This window comes from Diabrotica undecimpunctata, chromosome 4, assembly GCF_040954645.1.
Source record: "Diabrotica undecimpunctata isolate CICGRU chromosome 4, icDiaUnde3, whole genome shotgun sequence".
NCBI lineage: Eukaryota > Metazoa > Arthropoda > Insecta > Coleoptera > Chrysomelidae > Diabrotica > Diabrotica undecimpunctata.
Window position 1 is genome coordinate 37576171 of NC_092806.1, and position 17314 is coordinate 37593484.

A 17314-nucleotide genomic window follows, 5' to 3' on the forward strand; every position below is an offset into this window, starting at 1 on the left:
TGTTTTGTGATAACTTGCGTTTTAGTTCGTTTTATTAAACATATTTTTGTACTTACGGTAATATGGATCCAAAAAGGAGGAAAGTGGATAGCGAAAATAAGAAATTTCTGGCAGAAAGGACTGAACAATATTGTTTTGCACTGCCTGATAGGCCGCAAGCGGTTTCAGTGTGCCTTATATGCCATAAAACTGTCGCCTTAGTTAAAAGTGGAAAGTTGAAGCGACACTACGAAACAACTATGCAGCGGTTTTATAAAAACTTTCCTTTTGGCAGTCAGACATGTAAAGAAAAACTTCGGATATATCTTAATCCTTACGAAAAAAGCACAAAAATCTTAGTTCGCTGCATGAGCGACCAAGAAAAATCCACAGAGGTAGCGTTACGTGTGTACTAGGTACTTACTAAACACCAAAAACCATTTTCTGATTCTGAGATAGTGAAGGAATGTATGCTGGCAGTAGCTAACTCACTTGTTGAAGAAAAAAAGATGTTGCCTCAGCAATTCAAAGTATCTCATTTTCAGCGCAAAGTAATACACGAAGAACGGAAATTTTAGCTACGGATATTAAAAACTCTCCTCCTTATCTTTTGCAAAAGGCACCTTGCTACGCCGTAGCACTTAACGAATCACGACATTGTTGATGATGAACAAATGTCTGTTTTTGTAAAATTTCTTGATATTGAGCGTCAGATTTTTTGGGAGTTGCTAACAATATTGCCGCTGAAAGGTAACATTCGAGGAGAAGATTTATTCAAGGTTATTAATGAAATAATATCTAAATATAACATTAGTTATAATAAAATGATATTGAACAAAAAGAGAAATCAAACTATTTCTACCTAGCGAAACCGAATTCAAATTTACACCCTGTGTTTCCTAAAATTTGCGAAACAAACAGCTGGATAAATTACTCGGCAAGGGAATCTAAAACTGCATTCCACATGCCGTTCATCCTGGTCAAAATTCGTAGTGAATTCACTTTAAAAATGATTTTGCTTTCTACTGATTTAATAACATATCAGTGCATAATACCCCAGGCAGTCCTTTGTGGAAAACTTAGTGCTAAACTTAAAGAAGTCATGGATAGTTTAGTAAAGTTAATTAATTTTATAAGATCTTATTTTGCTCTTCAGCACCGACATTTCAAGGAGTTTCTTTTTGAATATGATTCAGCATATTTTGACTTACTACAATACAATAATGCTTGTTGGTTAAGTAAAGGTCAAGTTTTCTGGCTAATTAGAGAACATGTGATCTCCTTCTTACAAAATATACATACGTAGGGAGCCAGGGCACATTTTGAGTATAAAACAAACAGGCGCAACATGCTGGTTGTGGCTTTTCTAAAATTATTTTAAAATATTTGAATGCGCTTAACACAGAGTTAAAAGAAAATGAAAGATTAGTATGTGATCCGATACAAAGCGCGTCTGCTTTTCGTCGTAAGCTGGATATCTTTGAAAAAGATATTGCACAACAAGAATTCATTTATTTTCCAACTATTCTTGAATATAATAAAAATAAATAGTACTCCGAAAAAGATATTATAGTGTTTGTAAAATATCTGGGCGATCTTATTAACGAATTTGCTTCAAGATTCCAAGACTTCGCATAGGCAAGCAACCTATCTTTATTCCTAAAATTACCATTTTAAGTTGCTGCAGCTTTAGAATGGACAGATGTGGCTTGCACGGCACGTTTATAAATCAGTATCCGCCAAACAATTTTGGGCCAAACATGAGCCAGCAAAATATGAAAATTGCAGACAACTTGCAATCAATTTGGCCACTATGTTTGCCTCAACGTATATGTGCGAAACGTCTTTCTCAGAAATGAATTTTTTGAAAAACAAATATTGCTTACGATTAACGGACGCCTACCTCGAAGATACACTTCGAATTTTTTGTTCGCCTCGAGAACCAGACCCCAAACAACTAGCTCATGACCGTCGGTGCAATTTTGTGCATTATTTTAAGGTCTTTGTATTTTATCATTAAGAATGTACCAAAATAATATACATCTTGTCATTAAATGTTATCATTTCTTTTTTTTTTCTCGACCTTTGTCTAATTTTCTTCCAGTATCCGGACCCCACATAAAATTACTTGCCGACTCCTGGGTTATACAGCCAATAACAAATCCAGTTTATAAAATTTTACCAATACTGATGCTGCACACACACTCGCGATATTTCCAGGCTTTCCTTTGCGGTTATTCTTCGTACAGGAAAGCTGTCTTACCGGTTCCTGAACACGTGTCTTGCGATACTAACACTGAGATTACGAGATATAGCATATTTGCGTCTTTATAGGATTTAAAAGAGTATAAGCGGGAATGAGAGAGAATGTCTGTTGTTAGCGGCAGTCAACAGTAGAGAAAATACGTCTGTTGCTAACGATGGTCAACAGGGAAGAGAAGAGAGTACGTCTGTTCCTAGTGATAGGCAACAGGTAACAGAGTAGCGACTGTTCCTAGCGATAGGCAATAGGCAAGAGGAAGTCTTTTCTGTTTGCTATCTTTTAACTGTCTGTATTTCTAATGGAGTTGGATTGAAATGAGAGTAGGGAGGGTGAAGAATGGGAAATATTTGTAAAATTGTGGTAGAATGATAATTAGTAATTTAGCAAAAAATGACATGATTTTTCGCATGTGAAATATTGAACAATCTTTAAAAGGCGTAAAATAGTATTCTATTAGCTGTCACAGGTGCTAAAAAACAAAAAAATTTGCCGATTTAATTAATTTGGAGAGGAATATATAATGTGTTCAATTAAGATTGGTTTTTGAATAGAAAATTTACTAAGATCTAAATTGGATATAAAAGGTTAGAAAATGGAAAAAGTGATGTTAATGATGAAGTTAAAATATTTAGGCATTACACTATCTAGCTACAGAAAGCTCAAAATAGAAGTGGAAAATCAATGAAAGGCAGAAGTTAGAAAACAGTCATCAGACCAACAATGACATCTGCGGCAAAAACTAGAACTGACACAGAGGGGACAAAACGAATGTTAGAAACAGCAGAAATAAAACTTTTAGATACATTGACGGTAAGACACTAAGGGACAGAGCTAGAAATACAGACATACAACGTAGGTGCTAGGTGCAGAACATAAAAAATTGGGTAAAAAATGAAAAAGTAAAATAAAACGATCATATAAGGCAAATGACAACAAATAGGGTAATAAAGCAATAACGGTAAAAGACGGTTCCTTAGTACGAAGATGATCAGTAGGAAGACCACGACAACGATGGCACTACAACTTTCTGTAGGCATATTGGCGAGGAACCGCAAAGTGGGAGACGCCTGGTGGTAAATTTCAAAAGCATCTACCCCGGGAAAACCTTGAAATTGTCATTAATTTGTATACATATTAGCGACCGGTTTATATTGTAATTAACAATGACTTCGACTTCAAAAAACTATTGCAGTGTTCCTCAATGTTCATCCTATTATAATTTACAAAAAAAATTTCATACATAACGTTTCCGTTGGACAAGAATATGAGAAAGTTTGGCAATGCATTTTGCGAATTGGCAAACCTATAACCAAGTACATGACTGTGTGCAGTTTACATTTTACTAAGAACGATTACTTTCCAAGTAAGTGTTGATTGAAATATTATTTATATTTTAATATATTTGTATTTAATTTACTTTATAGTAACACCTGAAACTAAATTGAGAAGACTGAAAAAAAATGCTCTTCCATCGGCTAAATTGCCCCAAAGGTATCATTAAGTTATTAGTAGAAAACGTAAGGCGTAATTTACAAAATATAACGTGGCCAGCTCCAAAAACTGCCTCACCCTCAACTAAAGATCTCTAACCAAAAAAATATTTAAGATAATGTAAATTTTACTTGTTTTATGTATGAAACATGTAAAGACATGTTTCAGACATGCTGTAAAAAACAAACATTTAATTTTATTTTTATTTAGGTTTTGGGAGTCAATTACCGTATGTATAAACTCGAATCACAAACAAATAAACTTTGAAGAAGGTACTCCAACTTTTACTTTGGCAAAACACACGTGTAAATTATTTATATTAAACGTTTTATAGCTTCGAGATCAATGACAAAATAATTTGTTTTCCCGAAGTGATGGTCCATCTTTGAAATCTTGAGCGCCCCCTATCGGAATTGGCTATCGCGAATTAAAAAACAGACAGACTCATGTCTACTATATAAAAATAAGACAAAAGAGAAATACAGATTCGACAAAAAGTGCCAAAAAAATTAAGGTAATCATAGAACTTCGTACACTATAATATACTCGTAAAAGACTGCTGTATTGCACCTGCGCTCTTTAAGATTTAATTGGGGGGAAAGTGATGAGTTGGTATATTAAAAAAAGGAAATGTAAACCTATGGGTGTTAAAATGATCATGAACTCTACAGCTTCCATTTTGCAAAAGATCAAGAAGATAAGCAGTACATTGTGCAAAAAATTTATTAAGAATGTTAAACAGATTTTTTATTAGTGGCAGGTAAAGGAAGACACTTAGAACTAAAAGGCACGAAAATAAAAAATACTGATAGCTGTAAATATCTCGGTGTAAGCATTACAGACGATGAGATGGTCGGAATACAAAAGAAATAGCTAGTAGAATTGGTCAAGATAATTCAAGAATACGTCAATTGAATAGTGTACTGAATAGTGATGTTGCCAATTTACTGAACGAGTTTTAGCAATGTGTTCATGCCGTACATAACATAAACCATCATTGTTGCCTATATCAAATATGGTAAAGTTATATGTGGCATACTTCCTTTTATAATTAAAATCACTTACGTTCGATTGGGGAGTCGCTAAAACTTTTTGGAGATCGAAACATGCAACGCAGATAGTCTTATCAATCAAGGCGAGTTCTTTGTCACTGTTTTTCATATTTCTAGCCACTATTTTATTGGCTAAGTGACGTTCATATTTCTCCTGTAAGTCGATCTTCCCAGTTTTATTAGCTAGGTTAAAGACTGAGCAAACATCGAACTGATCTTTCTTTGGTCTAAAGAAACTGATATTAAATTCAGTGTTAAAAATATTTCTATACTGGCGATGCGTAGCCAGTTGTCCATACATACTTTATACATTTTTTTTAATGCTTAAACCCTCCTCAAGATACATCCCCTTAGAATCCTTTCGAATATAATGTGAGGTTACTAACGGAAATAATTTTATATGATTTCTCACAGTTTTTACAATATTTGGAGTAAGTCTATGCGGTCGTACTTTATGTTTTCCACGTTGATCTGATTGTAAAATTCCAATTTACTCTCTTTTAACCAATGCTGTATTTACCCAATTTTAAGAAATACCAAGAGTTTGTAAAAACAGATTTTTATAAATTTGGTTTTGTTCACCGTTAAGCTGAAAACGATCTATCTGAGCTTAAAGGGTCTTCAGTATTAACTTCAAAATTTTCGGTTACTGTATTCGTTCGTTCTTTTTCTAAAAACAAAAGACGATGCATCTTACATTATAAATCTTTACTTATTTATATTAAAACAGGCCTATAGACGCTTCGATATTAAAAACTATAACTTCTCTGGTCGTATTTAGGTCCGGGTTATTACAAATTATTTCTAAAATGAGATATAAATAATTGATGTTTCCAAACGTATTAAAAATATACTAACCTTTTAAAAAATGCGCTTTTTGAGAATCTGTGTCTCGCTTGTTAGCTATTCTTACTAAATTTACTATGAATTGACCGCTCGAGTACATCCTGTATACTTATTTAAATTTATATAAATGCATCCTCCATTTACACGTATTATTTTTGATAGCAATTTATACGCTGTACAAATTTTATACATAAACACCGTTGTTAACGTACGCATACTTTACTTAACCTCCAAATACGAAAAATGTATTAACTCACGAGACAACGACGTTTCCGTTCGAAATGCCGAGGAAGACTATACTAACATAAGATATATAAAGGATAGTTTTCATTGGAAAATGTAAAGATATACAAGTTAGTACAATATCGAAGTAAAAAAATTGGTTGCCTGAACATGATGATATTAATTTAGAACTATGTTCGTTGAAAGATATTACCGTAATCTAATTCTTCAGGGATGTAACTCAAACTCAAAAATGCCAAAAATTGAGTTAGTACAGTCTTCGCTGGACGAGTAGTCGACTCATCCAGCGAAGACTGTATAACTTATGTTTTTAAGATTTCGAATAAAGCAAGATAAAGTTTTGATTAATGCAAAAAATCGGGGGTTCTAATTTACTAAATTGTTTTTATATTTATTCATTGTGTTTACCCTATTGCTCCATTTGTGCTTTTAAATATGTCAATTTTGTTTCTTTATCTGGTTTTTGAGTGAGTTAGTACAATATTCGCTAGAAAAAAATCGGGAATATAAATAATACAAACCATCGTTTTGTGAAAATGTATTTATAATTATAATGACCATAGAAGTTAAATTACAAAATATTATAAACAAACATCATTGCAGTTCTTCGTCATCACTGCGTGCAGTGAATGTAGAGTAGAATGTAGAGTAGATGTAAAATGTAGAATGTAGAGTTCTATAGAAGTCATGGTACATAGTATGAATTTTTCCAGTATCGCAAAGCCATAATAACCCAGTTAACTTCTTATCTATTGGCAAAAAATTTGTGTATACTAGATGGAAATTTGTCAATACGAGATGGACGTTCTCTTTTGCTTTTGTTAGATCACACCTGTTAGAATCTGAAATTAAATCATACTTAAAAAAATCAACATTTAGTGTAGTATACGAAGTCCTGATTTCCTTTATTTGACTGATTTTGATCATTCCATTTTCATTTTCAGTTTTCCAAATTTTGTTGCCAACAAGGCTTTTGAAATCTAGGAAGTCTTTTTGTAACATTTCCGGTACATTATATACTTTTCCGAGCGTGAGCTAAGCTCACTTGTTTAAAGCAAGCCCTAATCCAAAACAATATCCTACTCCTCCTAATCCAAATCACATCAATAGGAGCATCGACAGACATCAATATCCCACTCAATCTCAATCCAAAGACTTAGACCCTTATCATACAAAAGCATACTTAAAACGCATATTGATTGTTGTTGGTAGGATACTCGGATCAAAAGATATTGAATTTTTACCTTATCATTTTTTATCATATCATTATCATTATATAGATTTTACTATAATTAGTAAATTACTACTATTAATAACTAAATTATCTTACCTACATTTTTTAAACGAATTAAAATTAAAATTACATATACTATAATTAGTAAATTACTACTATTAATTACTAAATTATCTCACCTACATTTTTTAAACAAATTAAAATTAAAATTACATTTTTTACTTCAAAAAATTTTTTTTTATAGCGTACAGATTCTTGGTAAATCGATTTTTTCCGTTTCCCCCCTCTCGTGGGGGATTTTAGAGGACAGCCTGGGGGTAAAAGTGGTAAACTTTTTTGCATCTTTTTTGGGGTCCTAAAATTGACATTTTCGGCAAAATGCAGCTTTTTCCTTCAGCTACAATAAGTATCCTTTTCACGGTCCAAAATTATTTCCCAAAAATATCATTGTTTTTTGTTTAGTAAGTCAGTTAATTTTGAAGTTTTAATATATTTATAGATAGTCATTTAAAAAATTATTTCAAGGGCTATAAGGCTAGGTTAGTTAGAAAGCCAAAATACCGTGTATCTTTTTACGTCTATGTTACAGTCTTTAAGATATTTAAAAAAAAATAATAATTTTGCTCCTGTATCTAGTAAAGTACACTAAAATAAAATACATTGATATTTGGTTAATTATGCTACTGTTTTTTCCGAACTATAAAGTTATTTCCGAAAATATTCGAACAGTTCGTCTTTTACGAACTGTAGCTTACTTAGTGTATACGCAAATGTCTTTTTGCAGCACTCATTTTAAAGTTCTTGTCATGGACTATAAAAAACTTTATAGTCCATGATCAGAACAAATCAACGCCTTTCTTACAATTTACCGTGGAATTCGTTAATCTAAATATTTGCAAAATTACTCTTTTACTTTTACCCACCATATCTCACTTTATGTTGTATAGTGGAATATCTTCATTTCTTTTAGTTTGCAATTATAATTAATTAAAACTGTATTGACTTTCTGAAAAAACTATATTAAACGAAAGAGGATTAGAGAAGATTAGGTGAAGATTAAAATTTTCTATCGACTCCCGTAATTATTTTGAGCAAAATAATTTCCACCCCTGAGAAAAGGTGGCAGCCACACCTGGGACGGAAGCACACATCGGCGTTATAACTTTTGTTTTAGCAATTTGAGTAATTTCCCATCAACTCACCAAATTTAGGTTCACCAAAGTGAATCGGTTCAATCCGACAATATTGGGAGGTGAGTAGTCCGAATGACTGGAGTAATATTGGTATTACTACTGTTTAAATATAAGTTTACGTCGCATGTGACCCCTATTTTATTGGATTTAAAATTTGTGGCCATTAAACTAAGTCCAATGTTTTTAAACCGTATTCAAAGCAGATAATTTAAAAACATATAAAAATGTTTTGTTTTATATTCCTATTTTCTACATTTTTTCTAAATCAGTTTCTTAATAATTTAAATTAAACCATAACAAATCAGTAAAGACAACAAACAAGAGATAATGTTCATGAATAAAGTAAACATACTTCAATTTAGTTGCATGATTGGATGATGCAACGAATTGCTGGCACCATTATATGGCAATGTTATTACAGATTTTGAATTTCCAAGCTATACACATCTAATTATGTAAATTCCATTAAACGGTTTAAACTGATTTGCTTGATACACTAACACAATAACCAATCAAAATTTTATTAACTTGTTAACCTAGTCGACCTAATTAACCTATAGTGAGCTGATATTTAGTTTTGTTTATTGGAGACTAAAAAAAATTATGTCGCTTAGTATAATCAAAAATTATTTTATGTCTAAAAGAAAAGCATAAAGTACTTATTTTATAATATTTAAAGATCAATTCACTAAAAGAAAAGGTTAGCTTTTCATGAATTATTTTCTAAAAAAAATTCTAGAGGTTTTTGGTCTAAATTCTTTATTTAACTTACAGCGGGGACTCGAACTCATACCCTAAGTCCGCTGACAAATAATATATTATGTTCTTATACCATTGTGGTACTCCAATTTTACAAGTATACTTTTTGACGGTGTTTCTCTTCTTAAGTAATCTTATTGCATAAGGTTATAAAAGGTCTAAAATTTAATAAAAACAAATAAGTGCCGTCAATAAAGAATGAGAACGTAAACCTATTAACATAAAAAGAGACAATAATGAAAAGATAAACAGAATACTCTATAAACGGAAACAAAATATACCACATATTTTTTCAAAAAGAAAAAAGCGGTAATGAGAACGTGACATTACAGAAAAAGTTATAAATAAAGAAATCATAGATCTAGAGGTTAACCTGTTGAAATATCAAATGGAGACAAGTGACCGCTACACTAAATTATCGAGACGTAAGCAAACTGTGAAAACAGTTCATAATTTTAACTAAACAAAAAAAAACCCAACAGCACTCATATTTTAAACTCCTTCTCCTCCTTCTCTATCTGTTCTCCTTCGTAATGATGTAGTGGCGTTATGTAATTTGTTTGACTATTTCTGTCCAATTATCTCTCTCCTATGCATGTTGTTTTGCTTCGGACAAATGGATGAGTAACTAGTCATGTCTTTTATTTGGTCCGACCATCGTACTGGAGCTCTTCCTCTGGATCTTTTGCCCGCTACGTTACCTTCAACTATCATTCGCTTCGTCCCTTCTCTTTTTCTAGTTATATGTCCAAAATATCTCAGTATATTCTGGTTGATAGAAGTTCTGCTAGAATTGAGTAATTTGTGCGATAGGCAGACCATGGTATGCGCAACCATTCTACGGTAGATCCACATTTCAAATGTCATTACACATGCAAGTTTCTGAAGCAAGAACTTTACAAGGTTCTCTAGATTCTTGGCGGTCAGCATGTTCCTTTAGATGTACACATATGTTTTTAATATAATTATTTTTGTTCCTTTTGTACAAGCGTTTTATAGTTGTATTTATGGTGCATATCTCAATTTCTTTTTGTTTTGAATTTGATGTGCCGTTTCTAAATGTTCGTCTTTTTTCTACAAGATTAAGAGTCTCTTCAGTCATCCAATGTTTTTCCTAGCTATTTTGTCTTTATAATTAGTGTTGTTGATGGCTTTAGTGATTCATTTCTTTGTGTATTTCGTCAGGGTCTCAGGTAGTCACGGGTAGGTCAGCTTCTGCTAATGCTTCTCTATTTCCGGTTGTTTTAAAATCAATTTTTGTCTTTTATTTGTGATTGTTTAACTGTATAACTTAATGCAAAATTCTGCTTGTAACATTTTATGGTTAGAACCACAGTCTGCAGCTGGTTTTGTCTTCACGTTCATAATAGAGCTGTTCCATCGTTTAGTGACAAGAATATATTCTATTTGGTTTTTGTGTAGTCCTCCAGGCGTAAACTGTGTTGAAAATCTCCGCGGATGATGTTTAAACATTGTGTTTACTATACCAAGATCCATATCGATGGTAAATTAAAGGAGCCGTTCACCTAGTTCATTTCGCTTGCCTAAGCCATGCTTAACTATCGTTAGATTCAAATGGTCATCTATTTTAGTTTTTCCTATTTTTGCATTTCAACTTCCTATTATCACCATTGGTTCTGTTTTAGGAATGTTAGAGATGGTTTCCCATTATCCCATTTCGCAGAAATTACCTGGTCGTCCACAATCATCTGCGCTCATTTCACACCTTTCGACCTGAAATCGATATGGTGCCGGTTGCTAGCCGAATTGCAGAGCACAGAATTTTCTGGCTTAGTCGTCATTTTATAACGCTCTCGGGAAAATAATTAGGTGGTTTCCCGTTTTCTGCCTGAACGCAGTGTCACAGCCAGTTGAACTAAGATGTAGATGTTGCCTGTGAGAAATTTACACTAGACCTGTATGGATCATACAGCCCCAGTGCAATAATGACATAGCTGCTGCCATATGTTTTGCCCTCAGTTTATCCGCGGGTACTTATTTGGTTGGACTTTATTCGCAACTGTCCTGCATATCTTAAACACAAAAATAAAATAATCACCAATCCACTAGACAAGGTTAAAATCTTTAAATATATACTTCAAGCCACCTTCATAACCCTTTAAAACCTCAACTTCAGACAAAGATAGATTCCATATAGAAACCGAGCGAAACATGCATCATTTGCTAGCACAACCAGAATCTTAAAAAAGGGCCAACTATCAGAAGACTGTGTAGCCTAAACAAAAGCAGAGCCCCTGGCTCAGATAGCATACATACGAGATGCCTCAAAAAATTTCCAAAAGTCTGGAAACTTCTGGCTAAACTATCAATGCCTGCCTCCAGCTTAAATACTTCGCTACCCCTTGGAAAATATCCAGCAAAATCATAATCCAAAATTTACAGACCTATGTCACTACCAAACACTCTACGCAAGATCCACGAGAGGCTCCTAAAGAAAAAAATCTTAGAAGACCCAGAAACATTCAATATCATCGCAAACTTGCAATTTGGGTTCAGAAGTCAAAATCAAAAACCAACTCCACCGCATTTACTCCAGAGAATCTGGTACTGAGAGAATCATTCTCTCTTTTGTTGCCGACCAGAATGTAGCTTAGATTTTTTAAATAATTTTAATTTGTTTGTCCTTATTTAGTGTAGTATTATGTTCAACTTCATGTTTAATTTTATGTTTCTGACATTCTGGGATTGTTGGATAGCCCAAAACTGACGAAATGCCCCTAAAGATGCTCTAGTGAGCGAAAGTACTTGGGCAAGATTTAATTAATAAAACTGTGCTCGATATCTGCCTTTATTTTATTAAAGTTCATTCATTCGAGCGTTCAACCTTATACCAGACAAGAGTGATACAAACACACAAGACAAGAGTGAGAATGTCTAAAATATCAAAATGTCTAATGTATCAAATGTTTATGAAGCCTATACAACTCACGCCATCTCTTAGTATACAGTGAAATGTTAGTTGAACCACTTTGAAATGAAATATATAATAAAATGCCACATTGTACTACCTATTTTAATTATACAAAAAAAAATCAGTTAGGCCACTCTGCTTCTGAGCTACTCAAATGATTTAAATTGTGCATGTTGGCGGCTAAGTTTGAAACAGCCTGTATAAAATAATAAAGAGTTGGACATATGGAGTTAACGGCAAGCGCTTTTATCTCGAAAATATTTTATTTTTGGTGTAGGATATTGTGCACAAGTTTTATCTAAAATTTCATGTAAAATTCGAAAATAAATAAACAATATTAGGTTCTATTTAAAATAATAAAGATGACGTCTACTTCCAGTATAACTGGAAGTGCCACATTCAGGACAACATTATACCTATACACATATGTCCAAAAGTTTGGAATATTGGAATATTTCATATTTTTATTGATTTTTATATATAAACTCTTCTGAATAGTTAAACATCATTTTGTTTCAATTCTCAACAATACTAAATAAATCTCTAAACCAGATAAACGATATGCAGAAAAATTATTTATCTTGGAGTGAACAACTTACAATGTACAACTTACATTTAAAAATAAATTAGTATAGAAAAAAATAATTTTTATTAAAACTAATAATTAGTATTTCCTCCATTGGCCTGTATGCATGCCTGTAGGCGATTTGGCGTGCTGCCGATTAACTGTAATAAGGGGATTGTTTCGTTTCTTGATGCGTGTTTTGAGAATCTACCAAGTATGTTCAATTACGTTCATGTCAGGAGAGTTCGAGGGCCACTGTAATGTAGATATTCCTTCTTCTTCCCGAAACTTTTGTACTGCTGCTGTTCGATGAGGAGGTGTGTTGTCATGCCTAAACACAAACTCGTCACCTACTGCTTCTCGCAATAGACGTACGATAGGATTCAAAACTTCCTTGATGTAGACAGCACCAAGGACTCTTTTCTTCAGAACCAGCATTGGCGTCCGTGTACAACTCATAATACCACCCCAAACCATAATACTGCCACCTTCAAATGGGACACACGGTTGGGCTGTTTCTAGTCGGGCTTATCGTCCTGGGGCCCTCCAAACCAGTGTCCCTCGCGAATCAGATACCAAGCCAATGTTTGACTCATCAGAGAACATCACGTTATTCCAGTTAGGACCATGATGCATCATTTCTCTCGCCCATTGCAACCTTACTATTTTGTGTTGGAAGGTTAGTTTAGGAATACGTAGCCGTCTTCTACGATACAAAGTTACCGCATTTAGTCTGCGTGATACTGTTTGCCGTAAAATATTCAGTCCTTGAAGCCTAGAAATTTCTCTGGATATACCACTTGTAGATTCGTAGATTCTAGATGATTTCTACGAGCTATCAATGTTATTTGCCGGTCATTTGCTGCTGTTATACATCGACTTCTACCACTTCTGGGACGATCCTTGACGTCATTTGTATCTTGGAATTTTTTTTTAATTTTCGATACAGCACTCTGAGTAACATCAACGATATTCGCGATATAACTTTGACTAAAGCCCTGTTGTAACAAATCAATTACTCTAGATCTGTCAAAATGAGATATCACGTTTCTAGACATTTTTAAACGGCTCAATTCAAATTTAAACAAAGACTGAAATAATATGTAAATACGCTAATCAGTTGAATGTGACCAAAATCATACAAAACGATTCAAATTTTTTATCATTTTCATTTAAAAATTCTCTAGAATGAATATCAACAACAGTTTTAAAACCACCATAGGCGTAGAGATATTATTTGTACGTATTGAAAACTTTTGGACATGTGTGATAGCTTAGCGTTATCCAAAACCTAAATTTTCGTATCTTCCCTAAATTGTTTACAGCTTGCTGTATATATGTTCAAGCAAATGGAACGAGAGGATAACATGGGAATTAATATAAATGGGGAAGATCTGAACCACCTAAGATTTGCCGATGACATCGTTTTAATATCTAATAGAGTTAAAAAGCTACAAAAATGCTGCACACGCTCTATACAGTGTCAAAAACAATTGGTCTTAAAATAAACACCTCAAAGACAAAATTTATGACCAACCTTGTAGTCAGCGGTAAAATTCTGATTGAGAGCCATAGCATCGACCAAGTAATAGCTTACAAATATCTAGGGCATGAGATTCGCTTAGGCCGAGATAATCAGACAACTGAAATACAAAGAAGGATAGGTCTCACATGAGCTGCCTTTGGTAGATTGAATAACATTTTGAAGTCTATTATCCCAGTTTGTTTAAAAAGAAAGGTTTTTGGTGCAGAAACACTGACTCTGACAAAAAGAACAATAGATAAAATAAGAGTTACACAACGCGCTATGGAAAGATCAATATGAGGTATTACCATCAGAGATAAAGTACCAAACCTAGAAATAAGAAGAAGAACAGGAGTCACAGATGCAGTTGAAAAAATAGCCTTGGCTAAATGGGCTTGGGCCGGACATGTTGCCAGATTAACGGATGATAGATGGACCAGAAAAATTCTGGAATGGCGACCAAGGCAAGAGGCATATCGAAGCAGAGGACGACCACCGACTAGATGGACGGATGATATCAAGCGCATCACCACAAACTGGATGCAAGAAGCTCAAGTTAGAAATAGGTGGAAAATTTTACGGGAGGCCTACGTTCAGCAGTGGACAAATATAAGCTAATTGATGATGATGATGATTATCTGTATATTATATATATTATTTTTAATATATTATATATATATTATTTTTAATCAAAACTTGTCGCACCACACCCAGTATACTTTAGCTTTGAAAGTACAAAGAACTAAATTCTATAAATTTTAAACTGGGGTAGCAAACTTTAAATATAAAAAAATATGTCTAGTACAAATTTTCAATATATTGAAAGCAATAAACGAAATAATTTTTACTAAACTAAAGAGTTAAAAGTATATTAAATAATAAATTTAAAAACTTTTAGCCAATTTATAAAATATTTTTTGAGATATTTATTGCAGCCATATATCTAAAGTCTCTGTGATAATTGAAAACGTTTACAAATTCGTTTCAAATATTTAGTTACAGTATCCCATTTATTACGTTTTATATACGCGAATGGAAGAATCTGATATGACTATTTGAACAAGGCCAATAGAAACCATATGTTTCCCTCAACCCCAGTCCCTCAAACTTCCTTTATCAATTCAACCAGTCTCTAATCGCAATCTCTTCTATTCCAGGACGCAAGAAGCCACACAAACTTGGGAGCGATTTTACACCTGAACGGCAAATATCGGGAGGCCGCAGATTCCTACAGGGAGTCGCTTAGGTTACAACCCAATGACGTCACGACTCTAACCAACCTCCATAAGCTGCACACCGTCATGACCTGACACTAATTTGGCGGGTATATGTTTGAAGGGGTAAATGTAAAAATATGAAATGTTATATAAGCCGATTATTATCACAATGATGGTGTGCCTTTGAATGGCTTAGTGGACGTAAAGAGGTAAAGTTGAAAGCTGAAAAGCTGGCTAAAATAATTAAACTGACGTTATTCGGTTTATGTTTTTATGAAAAATTTTTAAATTTTTAAGGACAATGGAAAAGTACTTATCCCAGTTTTTTTCTTTTCTTTTATATTCGCTAGCAGATATTATAATCTAAATGAAGTCATTTAAAATAAATTCAAATCCATGTTAGTAAAAAAATTACTTTTTTTTCTTCTTAATTTAACAAAGACTGTTTAATTATGTCGAATAAATTCACTAAGATATTCTTTAATGTTTCTTGAATTGTTTCTTTTATATACTGAGACCTATCATTTTATGGTGAATGTTCAAGGTATATAAATATTTATTTATCTTGAATATGTATTTAGAGATTACAGATACTACAACTGTCTATAGCTGTTAATAAAAAGAAAGTGATCGTGTCTTAAATAGTGTTTATAGCAGTTGTCTACTGAAACTTGAGAAAACAATAATTGTGGATGGCAATCTATGAGTCCGGAAAACAATGTATCGTTATAAACTAGGATATCAAGAAACTGTTTGATTTTTATTTGTAACCAAGCAAAATAAAACAATATAGCACCTATACGTGTTTTGTATTAGTAAAGTCAAAATTATCTCAATACCACGGTAGACTTTTTTTATTTTACAAATGATGCTATTCTTAATTCTGACCGGATACCTATGGAATATAAAATAATCTGTTTTTAATACGCACCAAGTGAACGATATGAATACCTACGAGGTGCTATATACAAAAACAAATATAATATGAATATAGAAAATAAAATTGAAATATTCAAATTATAGAGAGTTTTATACAGCCCAAACAAGGGTTAAAATATCAAATAAAAAGTATTAAAATAATAGAGCAAATGTATTTTAACAAATTTAATAAGAATCTTTTACAGTACAAGAAATTAAATGACACTGAGATATAATAAACTGTATAAATAAAACATTTACGATTAAAAATACTTTTAAATCATGTTAAATATTATAAATTTAAAAAATGGTTATAGCTACATGTGGCAATAAAACAGAAATTGTAAGAAGCTCATTAACCCCTATTTAATTTAGATTGAAATTTGTCAGTGTCGGGATGTTAGTAAAAATCTAACGCGGTACTGATTCTTCTTCTTCACGTGCCATCTCCGCGACGGAGATTGGCAATCATCATGGCTATTCTGATCTTAGATGCTGCTGCTCTGAATAGTTCGATTGATGTGCATCTGTACCATTCCCTCAACTTACGCAACCATGAGATTCTTCTTCTTCCTACACTTCTCTTGCCCTGGATTTTCCCCTGTATAATCAATTGAAGTAGGTTGTATCTCTCATTACGCATAACATGCCCCAGGTATTGCAGCTTTCGTGTCTTGATGGTTTCCAATACTTTCATTCTTTTGTTGATTCTTCTCATGACTTCTTTGTTTGTTACATGCTCGGTCCATGACATCTTCAAGATTCTTCTATACACCCACATTTCAAATGCTTTCAACTTTTTAGCAGTCGACGCGTTAAGTGTCCTAGCTTCTATCCCATAAAGCAGAGTCGAGAAAATATAACACCCTGCCAGCCTAACTCTCAAGTCCAATTTTAGTTCTCTTGCACAAAGTACCTTTCTCATTTTATTGAAGTTTGTACGTGCTTTCTTTATTCGAACTTTGATTTCTTTGGAGTAATCGTTTGTGTGATTAATTATTGTGCCAAGATAGTGGTAATTTTCAACTTGTTCTAAAGCACTACCGTTAATTGTCAGGCTTTCACCATTATTTTGGGTTTTTGATATCCTTATAAAT

At 33.1% G+C, this 17314-nt stretch overlaps 1 protein-coding gene across 2 annotated transcripts in view; it reads left to right on the forward strand.

Moving 5' to 3' along the window:
- Tmtc2 (Transmembrane O-mannosyltransferase targeting cadherins 2) overlaps positions 1-15661 on the forward strand; it is a 1074543-nt gene extending 1058882 nt beyond the window's left edge. For both annotated transcript variants that reach the window (XM_072529360.1, XM_072529361.1), the window contains one exon: positions 15240-15661. In XM_072529360.1, coding sequence (XP_072385461.1) covers positions 15240-15392 — 153 coding nt within the window. In that variant the 3' untranslated portion in view covers positions 15393-15661. The remainder of the gene's footprint in view (positions 1-15239) is intronic.
- The last annotated feature ends 1653 nt before the right edge of the window (positions 15662-17314 follow it).